The sequence below is a fragment of the Crinia signifera genome, chromosome 4, assembly GCF_055691185.1.
Source record: "Crinia signifera chromosome 4, ASM5569118v1, whole genome shotgun sequence".
NCBI lineage: Eukaryota > Metazoa > Chordata > Amphibia > Anura > Myobatrachidae > Crinia > Crinia signifera.
In genome coordinates this window covers 13,634,624-13,644,896 of record NC_139220.1, presented here as the reverse complement: position 1 = coordinate 13,644,896, position 10,273 = coordinate 13,634,624, and the positions used below count along the sequence as shown (strand labels likewise).

The 10,273-nt window shown below is 47.2% G+C and overlaps 2 protein-coding genes across 2 annotated transcripts; one reads left to right on the top strand and one right to left on the bottom strand.

Moving 5' to 3' along the window:
• Nucleotides 1-3,644: 3,644 nt before the first annotated feature.
• On the top strand, nt 3,645-7,758 carry CYREN (cell cycle regulator of NHEJ). The gene is made up of 4 exons (XM_083179565.1): nt 3,645-3,780; nt 5,856-5,972; nt 6,085-6,160; nt 6,480-7,758. Exons 2-4 carry the CDS (start codon nt 5,860-5,862, stop codon nt 6,720-6,722), a joined length of 432 nt encoding a protein of 143 aa, XP_083035691.1. The 5' UTR covers nt 3,645-3,780; nt 5,856-5,859; the 3' UTR covers nt 6,723-7,758.
• An 828-nt stretch (nt 7,759-8,586) lies between these two features.
• Nucleotides 8,587-9,323, bottom strand: TMEM140 (transmembrane protein 140). Its single transcript, XM_083180088.1, has 2 exons — nt 9,310-9,323; nt 8,587-9,205 (listed from the first exon to the last, which is right to left on the bottom strand). The coding sequence occupies exons 1-2, from the start codon at nt 9,321-9,323 to the stop codon at nt 8,587-8,589; spliced, it is 633 nt and encodes a 210-aa protein (XP_083036214.1).
• Between the last annotated feature and the right edge of the window lie 950 nt (nt 9,324-10,273).

Here is a 10,273-nt window from a genome sequence, read left to right as displayed (position 1 = left end):
GAGACTGATCCATGTCGGAATCGGGCCAATAGGTAAGCTGTCAGATGCTTCACCAGGTCCTAGTGAACAAATAGGCTGCATCCTCATGAGGGCTGGGGGCATGGTTACAAAATGATGTCCGCCGTAAGTCCCTGATCGAGTTATGCCTCCTGGTTCCGTCTCCAACAACCCATCTCCGTGCTAAATGTTACTGCTTCAAAGTGGAGACCTCTATAAGAACTGGTTCACGGATGACGGTGCATATAATCTTGCTGTATCCCATAGCAACCATTGTCATATTGTCCAAAGTTAAGGAAATACTCAGTGGTTGCTATAACTTACAGCTATTAACAAAAGCTGTTGCACGGGTAACATCCCCCATTTTGTGTGTGTGTGTGTGTGTGTGTGTGTGTGTGTAAATGCCGATTGACCAACCTGACGATTTTCCTAACAATCGAGCACAAATTATAGAATTCATACACTCCAAACATTCTTTGTTCACATCCAAGCGATAAGCGATGTCTGTTCGTAGGGTGGGGATCAATTAATAGTCTCTGTACACACATTGCGCATTATCAACGACATGTCTTTCATATATTAAACATCTGTGGCACAGCTGACGCGGTATATCCAGACTGTACGCCATTGGTAGATAAATTGGGTGTGCGCATGTAAAGTCTGCCGCCACAAACTATTGGTGATTGCTTCTACCCGCGATACGTTCTGAGTAGGAAACATCTGGCTTTTCATGAACTTGAAGCAGGAATGTTTTATTAGAGGAGGAGGCCTGTGTGCAGCCTTTCAGTCCGGACCCCCTCATCTCTCCTGGCAGCGCTATAGATCCTGACCACTAGGGCTCACACTGTATTGCGCAGATCTCTGGGAAAGCGGGTGTGGTGGCCATTTATATGGCTCTGTCCGCAGCTTTGCTGCCTTCATGGATGGTACTTAGGAGAGGTAAGTATTTTGGCACTTGTTTCCTAGCACGGCGCCCGTCGGGTCCCATCGCATACCATAACTGAAGGTATGCGATGTGACCCGACCGACCCGATTTTTAGGTTTTAAAGACGTTCCCATACAATTTTAAATTCGGTCGCATTGCATGCCATTATAATGGCATGCGATGCGACGAGATTATACCCCATTTTACATTGTACAGCCACCCTGATGGCACAATATTATATGGCCCCCCAGACCCGATTTTTAATTGTATACCCACCATGATGGTTAATTAGTATGTCAAATGCCCCCCCATTGTTAACGACAGGATCAACGCTAACCCGAAGCGTGGCGAGCGGCGGTGGTAGGCGTCCTCTGACCTTTTCATACCCCCACTATCCACGTCGGCGTGGAGTTGATTTTATATAGTGCGGCGAGCGCAGCGAGGCGAGCAGATGAGGAATACGAGCCCGAAGTGTGGCAAGCGGACGCGGAATACATGTGAAGTAATGCACGCCCCCTCGCGGGGCTCGTTGTGCTCGCCACGCTTCGGGCTCGGTAGCTCGCTGCGCTCGCCACACTATATGAAATGAACTCCACGCCGACGTGGATAGTGGGGGTATGAAAAGGTCAGAGGACGCATACCGGCGCCCCTCGCGGGCTCGCTGCGCTCGCCACGCTTCGGGTTGTCGTTGATCGTGGCGTTAACAATGGGGGGCATTTGACATAGTAATTACTCATCAGGGTGGGTATACAATGAAAAATCGGGTCTGGGGGGGCATCAGCCATAAGGGTGGCTGTACAATTAAAAATCGGGTATAATCGCGTCGCATGCGATGCGTCCGATTTTACACACCCGGTGCCATACAATGTAAATCGGTGGTGCCGTGCTAGGAAACAAGTACCAGTATTTAAAAAAAATTGGTTGCAGTGTGGGCCCCCCTGGATTCAAGGACCCTTCGGCACCACTGCCTTGGACTCTTATTACATTACAAATCGCACATAATTTGGCTCCCGTTACACCACTGGCCATGAGATAGAGATAATTAATTATTAATAATAGCTAACAAATAAAGATAACACATTTTTTATTATAGAGAGACTCAGGGGTAGATGTATGAAGCAGTGATAAGGGAGGAGAAGTGATAAAGTGCCTGGTACTTTATCACTTCTCCTTTAGTGCTGCTTCATGTATCTACCCCTTACTTCTAACGCTGTCCCACAAGCCAATGGTTGCTGGCCCATGGCCTGGGAGAAGTAGACAACTAGAAGCGTGTAGTTATACCTCTACATAAATGTGATACAGGTAGAACACCGATTCTCTGGCACCTCCTTTAATCCGAACATATCAGGTGCCAGGGGGAAGGTAGGATTCGGTGGGTGTTAGATGTAGAAGGGGCTGTGGGAGGGTTCCAGAGGGCAGCGGGAGGTTGTGGGGCTGTGGGCACTCCCTGCATTCAGATGAAGCCACCAATAACCCGGCAAAAATGGTAAACCACACCTCTGTGACCAAGCGTAGCGAAATGTACGTCAGAGGAATTCCGCCGGGACACGTGGTGCACAAACGTGACCGGCTCACTCCAGGCAGGGACGCCAGCAGGAAGGCTAAATCTTAATTAATTTCATAAACCTTGATCTGTGATATAAGGGTGCCCCCACCCAGAGTTTTCCTTTTCTCCTCCTCCTCCCTTGGCATTGTTTCATTACAATTGTTACTCTGGGGTGCACCACTGACTGTCCCACACAGAGGCACCACAAGACACACATTGTCTGAGTGCTCTGGAACTCACTGTTCCTGCAAATAGGATAATAGTCAGTACTCATAGATCAGAATCATCACCTTTCTTCATAAATACCAGTGCGGTTATACTCCTCATCCTTCCCCTCTCCCATTACCCCTTGTCCCCCTCCTGTTTCTACTTAAAAATGGTAAACCGTCTGAGTGCTTGAACCAACCATACCGTATAATGGGTATTCCATACCTCCCAACTTTTCATCTAAAGAAATAGGGACACTCGAGCGCCCGAAAAGGGGGAGTGGCGTATGCAAATGAGGGCGCGGCTTATGCTAATTAGCCGCGACCTCATTTTCATACGAGAATAGACGCTGTGCGCATGCGCACAGCGTCTATTCTACTAGATTGGGGGGTCTCCCAACTGCCACCCCCCGCCACGGGACAATGCCTGCCGCGGGTGGGACAGCGGGACAGGACCCAAAAATCGGGACTGTCCCTCTAAAATCGTGACAGTTGGGAGGTATGGTATTCTACCTGTATTAGTATAAGATGGGATCTGGGCTTTCCCTGTTCTCTTCTGGCCGTAGACCTGTTAGCAAGGCTGCAATTCTTGCAGATGGACAAAACCATGCTGCACTGCAGGTGGGGTAGATGTAACATGTGCAGAGAGAGTTCGATTTGGGTGTGTTCAAACGGAAATCTAAATTGCAGTGTAAGAATAAAGCAGCCAGTATTTACTCTGCACAGAAACAATATAACCCACCCAGATCTGACTCTGCACGTTACATCTGCCCCATCTGCAGCGCAGCATGGTTTTGTCCATCTGCAAGAATTGCAGCCTTGCCAACAGGTCTGAAATCAGGACTCATTTGTTATCTCTTCTGTACCTGAATAATTTAGCTTTTAAATGAAACAGTTCCAGTTACTCCGGATTTTCCCCGTATGTAATTACTTCTCAGCTACTTATGTGCAGCAACAGCGCCACCTGCTGCACAGAGAGCTAGTTGCGCCTGAGATGTAAGCCGTGTTATGCAGCCTGTTTTCCCGGCATCCCTTGTCATGCCGCGCTGCATGCTGGGAGTTATAGTTCAGCTATAATGCGGAAGTAGCTGTGTTACACTACACAGGTAATGTACTAACACGGGGTCTGGTTCTCTCCTGTTGATGTATCCTCGTCCTTGGCTTTATGCTTAGGCTGCAATGCAGGAGTGTGGGCACTGATACTAGTAGAACACTGTGGGGGTAGGGGCATTGCACAGGGGACAGCACTGATACATACATACCCCAAACATGACCCTCTCCAGGAGGGACACAATGCTCTGCATTACCAGGTAGGTCCAGGAACAGAGCATTGTGTCCCTCCTGGAGAGGGTCAGGTTGGAAGGTATGCTCATACAGACACTATGGGGGTAGGGTACCCTGGGCACATATGAATTACACAGGTTCTTCTGGGGAAATGGGGACATGAAGCCAGCCAGCCACAGAACTTCATGTGTGTCCTGGTAAAGTTGTGGTCTGGCCACTCAATGGATCTTATTCTGGTCCACACGCAAAGTTGCGATTTCTACAGCGCTCGTAGTTGTCTTCGATATGTCTGCTCCCCGTACGGGAAGAGGGTGGGCAGCTGACGTCAGCTGCCCATCCCCCACACCTGCGTCATGGGCACTACCCCCCCTCCCGCACTGCTAGGTGCGAACGGGGCGGCGAACAAGCAGTTTGCCGCGCCGCTCGCACCAAGCGGCTGCACATGCATACATGTGTATTGTGCAGTCACACACCGTCACTTTCCTGTGAGAACACGCGGTGGAGCGTGGTGATCAGAATCACCCCTATATGTAGTTGATGGAATTAGGAGCCAGCTGGTTTGCTGCACATACAGTCGCCCAAAGATCACTGACCTCCTTTGCAGCCCCACAAAAGCCTGAAAAATCGGGGTGTAATGTGGGTGATTTGATGCAGCCTTGCTGACGTTTTCCACTTTGTGGGATCAGTAGTTTGAATGCAAATGACCCCTAAATCTGGCACACCAGGTGGAGGACGAGATGGTATTATCTCCAGTCACACCGTCATATATAATTATGGCCTCTGTATCAGCACAAAGTACCATGCAGATTCATACCTCCCAACAGTCCCGATTTTATCGGGACAGTCCCGATTGTCAGGGCCTGTCCCGATGTCCCACCCGCGGGCGGCAGTGTCCCGCGGTGTGGGGGGGGGGGCTGTTGGGAGTCCCCCCTGTCAGCTGCTAAGCAGCGGGGAATAAACGCTGTGTGCATGCGCACAGCGTCTATTCCCGCATCCAGGGGACTGGGGGCATGGCTAGAGGCTCACAGAGCCTGCCCCATAGCGGCAAAATGCAGGAGCATCGTCCCGCCTGCAGACCATCAAAAGTTGGGAGGTATGCAGATTTGTAGCTTTTCGTTATGCTGGGAATTGTAGTTCCATTGCTTCTTTTAAAATACCACACAATGGGCAGGTGTATTAAGTTTTAAAAAGATATAAAAGCAAGGGTGATAAATGCCCAGCCAAACAGCTCATAATTGTCATGTTGTAGGCTGTGTTTGAAAAATGACAGTTATTGGCTGGACTCTTATCACCCTCCTATCACCTTGTATCACTTTTTAAGGCTTAATACATTTGCCCGATATTTGATATGGACATATACTGAATGGTAAAGGGGTCCCTAACCTCTGGGGCCAGTGTTCACAAAACAAAAAAACAAGAAAAACTTTACTAATGGAGGGGTAGGGGGCGGGCATGAGAATAGAGTGTAGTCCAATCATATGGGATTCGGAAGCGCTTGGATGGACTAGCCCCTCCCCTAAAAGCATTCCTGCAATGCAATGCACACCAGGGGCCAATATGGCCGTCATTAAGGCATTATGCAGATACCTTCGAATGGTCAACAAAAGGCATGAAACGCGTGACTTTTCCTGCTACATTCTGACAATGGGAGTTAGGCTTATAAGAGATTACAGATGTTCTTTAAAAGTGAACCCTTCATGTATCCACAATGGGGGCAGCCATTTTGTAGGCCTCACTAATGTCACTGAATCATGGGGTATGGCCATTCCACTGCTTTGAATTGATGCTGCACTGCTTGTGCCTATCTGGTGTTACCAACAAAATGGCTGCAATTACTGTGTCCGGCGGGCGGGTGTCCTCTTTAAGGTGCAACTCATAACGTGTGTACGTGTTACAGAGGAATGGACGGCGCTGAGCCTGTAGAGAAAAAGAGGGTCCTTCCGCCATGGATGACAGAAGACAAAGCAGCCGCCAAGAAAGTGTATACAAAGCATCTGAAGAGGAAAAAAGAAATGTAAGCGGTCAATCGACAGGAAAATGGCGGCTTAAATGTTGCTGGACTTTGGGGGTTAAATGAGCCAGAAAACGCTTCTGCAACTGGTTATTGTCTTGTTCCGTCTGCCTAGATCTCCCAGAAAGCGCACGGTCTACTGCATGGATGAGAAGGAGCTGGTGGAGTACGCGCTAGAGATACTTAATGAGGTAACAGTCACATATACAGTAACATTATAATATACGAGCTAGTGTAATATAAACTCTTGTATATAATAACTGTGGATTCTGATGTCATCATTGCTGCGGCTGCCATCTTCCCCTATACGCAGTACAGGTTTAAAACTATTTTAGGGGATCGGTGGAACGCAGGTCTGCATTATAAATGTACCTTTGATTCATTTACTTTATTTTCATGTTGTATTTTATTGGTGCAGATGACATCAGCGAAACACAGGTTGAATGGGCAGGAAATGATGTCACTTCCTGTCTGTGGGAACTATTGCTTATACTTCAAATTCTGTTTCAGGGTAAAACGCGTAGAGTCATCAAGGAGAAAGCTGCAGCTGACAATCAAGAAGATGGTGAGGAAGCTGCCGCAGATACAGTGAGCGAGGAGGAGCCGCAGGTACCCTTGGAAGTAGCATCCGGCTCCCAAAAAATCATTCCACCACCTTCTAAAGACTTGAGAGACAGCACAGTTGTGCCTGGGACACATATAGACGAGGACGACGACCCCTTAAAATATGTCAGAGAGATTTTCTTCAGCTGAAGATGCTCCTCAAGGTGCTTGTGGGTTGAGGGATCTCCATGGCTAAATGTTACACTGCATGTAGAGAGTAATCGGTGAAAAACGCGTGTGTTAAGTGAGTGAGAAGAAGCAGCTGCTGGCAGCGCAACCTATGAGGACTTCACACCAGAGAAGCTTTGGTCCTGATGTGTATTTCCACTCTTGTGAGTGTACAAACGCTCTTATCTTATACTCAGTGCTGTACGTGCTACGCCGTGAGTTATAAGGTCTGTTTTATCGAGGAATAAAATTTGACCGTGGGTTTATACCATTGGGCAGTGATTGACTGTACAGTAGGTGAGGGTTACATTTTTCTAATTAGGACAATGGAGGTCATTCTGATCATCACGCACCATTGCGCTGTGTTTTGTGACTGCCCATGCGCATAAACATTTGGTGCGAGCATGCACCTAGCAGTGCGGGCAGGGGGCGTGGGGTGGCGGTGAGGGATCGTGCCCAGTGTTTCATGGTAGTTCCCATGTAAATGTGCTCGTCAACCAGAATGACCTCCAATATATGAAACTCAGTGTAAACTTATGGTGGTGATTCAATTAGACACAACCTACTTGCATCTGTGATTAAACGCGGCTATGAGCCACACTTACGGGACCGACGGCCTTATGGATTTTTGTATGCAGTCCTACCTTACTGCATAGAAAATAGAGGAGTCTGGCGTGCGAATGGTCTACGAGCTGGGTCGAGTTGAGGGGCCTTTGGTGGCATTTTCACATCATTACATCGTCACCATCACGTCTATTTGAACTGACCCCTAAATGCGTGTATTTGACGATATATAGAGTACGACGTATATATCTGCACCCAGATCGTCTTCTTGGGTTCTTAGCGATCATCATTATCAGTGTGCACCTGTACAAGCGTTACCCTGGGGTAATAGATCCGCCTCTGTACAGATGCTACCCCGTCACATGACCTCGCTGAGTATCACCTATAGGAGCATGCCCCTTTGCGGTCTTGATATGCAGCTGACATAAGTGGGGGATGCACCTGAGCAGGCGTACGACTCGGCATCACCTGTAGTTCTATATACTTGGTTTCAGCATACGCTTTGCAAACAGACACTTGGTCACCGCTGCGTCTACCCCAGTATATTACTGATCACGTGGATGCTGGGATTCTTTTTGCGTCAGCTCCGTACAGAAGCAAACTGCAAGCGCATTCCTTTACCTACTACAATTTCTGGGTCCTAGCCGAAACTTGTGGATATTTCTTCCGGTCCCTTGTCGCTGGTCATCATGGAATACCCTCCGCACCGCACAGAAGCGCATTTGGCGGAGCCTGTGTATTCATTACAGACATTTAGTAGACAGTTGGGACCAGCGCTAGCGATGGGGTACAAGGGTCCCCCGTCTCCTAATACCTGGGGCAGAGCAGAATTCTCAGTGAAATAATTCTTTGTTTCGAGGTACTACATGAATATCAATAACAACGTCTTATTTTAATAACTTCATATATATCAACAAAAATAGAAAATCTCATAATGTTATAATAATTAAGCTTAGAACAGGAATCTTAAGCTGAAAAAGTGCATATTGCATAATATAATACAGTGATACTCCCCATCGCTATTTGATACATGAAACGTCCAAAATCGAGAGGCCTATATAGAACAGTGTGGCACATAATTCTGCTGTGAGATGCATTCAGTCTTGGCGAGAGATAAAGCAGCCAACCAGCTTCTATACTCTGTGCTACATAAATAACGGTTAGCAACTGATTGGTCGCTTCAGACTACGCCCCCTGTTTATCTCTCTCTCCAATCATTGATCCTTCCCCCCTGTCTATGTGCAGAAAGTCATTTAGCGGGCAAATGTCACAACAGTCATAATTAAACTTTCACGTAGGAAATGTCGCCACCGGCGTAGCCTCTTCTAGACGCATCCTGGGAACTGGCGAGGTTTGCCTGGTGTCTCATCATACAGCATAGTAGAGACAGCCCACCGGCAGCCAGCAGAAGGGCCAGGAAGCCTGGTGTCACTTCGGAGACGTCAAATAGGTCCCAGGTGAGGAAGAGGAAAGTGGTCATCCCAAGACAGAGCCCCGCCAGGCTGAGGACGTTTAGAGCCAACGCAAACTTCCACAGGGCGCCATCCTTGAAGCACTGGGCGCACATCACCGTCAGGACCCCCATGGTAATGCTGACCAGCGAGGAGTAGGTCAGAATGATCGCCAGGACCAGACCATGACCCGCGGTTGCTCCGACCAAGGGCAGATCCTCCAGCTGGGTTATAGTGTAACAACCGTCAAGAGTTTTGTTGTACAAGGAGAAGTTGTAAAAGCCGATTCTCCTGCAGCCGGCCACCACGATGTCCCCACCTCCGATTATCAAGGCGTAGACGAGGAGGGAGCAGACAATGCTCTGTAGGCAGATGACTAGGTAGCCCAACCGGCTGGAGCGGAGATGTGTCTTCTGCCACTCGGACATTATAATCCCGGGATGTTCTGATCTACAAGGACACGACAAAGACATACAGGATAAATAATAGATTATTATACAGAACTATAAATTACTGTCAAATATTTATTTTCATGTGTGGTGATCCAAACTCACCCCCGTATCTGCATTGTACTTTATCCTAAGGAATTCTGCTTTTTTTATTTTACTGTTGATTTGACAACTAGGTGTCACCATCAAACATCATGTATCAACCACATATGTATCATTATTATTCACATAGTCCACTCCCATATATGAGTGGCGGTTGGGGAGAGTCGGACATACACATTGTGGGCACAAACACACACCACATGCATACTCTTCATATACACACAATTTGAATACATACACTGGGCATACATATGCACATTGTATAGACACAGCATAAACACAGGCACATATAATATACACACAATGACAGACATAGCATATATATATATATATATATATATATATATAAAACATGCGCAGATAGCATACATAGACACAGCAAGTATGCACACATACCATACAGACATCATGTACACACACAACATACATACCCACAAACACACCTACGGCATGTACACACACATTACATGCAAATACACAAATCATACATACACACAACATGTACACACACAACATATATACCCACAAACACACACCTACGGCATGTACACACACACACACACATTACATGCATACACACAGCATGTATACACATCATACATACACACAGCATGTACACACACATAGCATGTACACACACATAGGATAGATATACACATATAGTTGATACACACAGCATATACTCACATAGGACACATACACACAGCATATATGCACACAATATACACAAAGCATGTTTGCACTCATAGCATCCATACATACAGCTTGTACACACAACATTAATCACACAACATACGCACACACACAAAGCCTGTTTGCACATATAGCATCCATACATACAGCTTGAAAACACAAACACACAACATGTAAACACACATAACACACACACAAAGCCTGTTGGCACATATAACATCCATACATACAGCTTGAGCACACACACAAACACACACACACAGTTCTTTCCCCT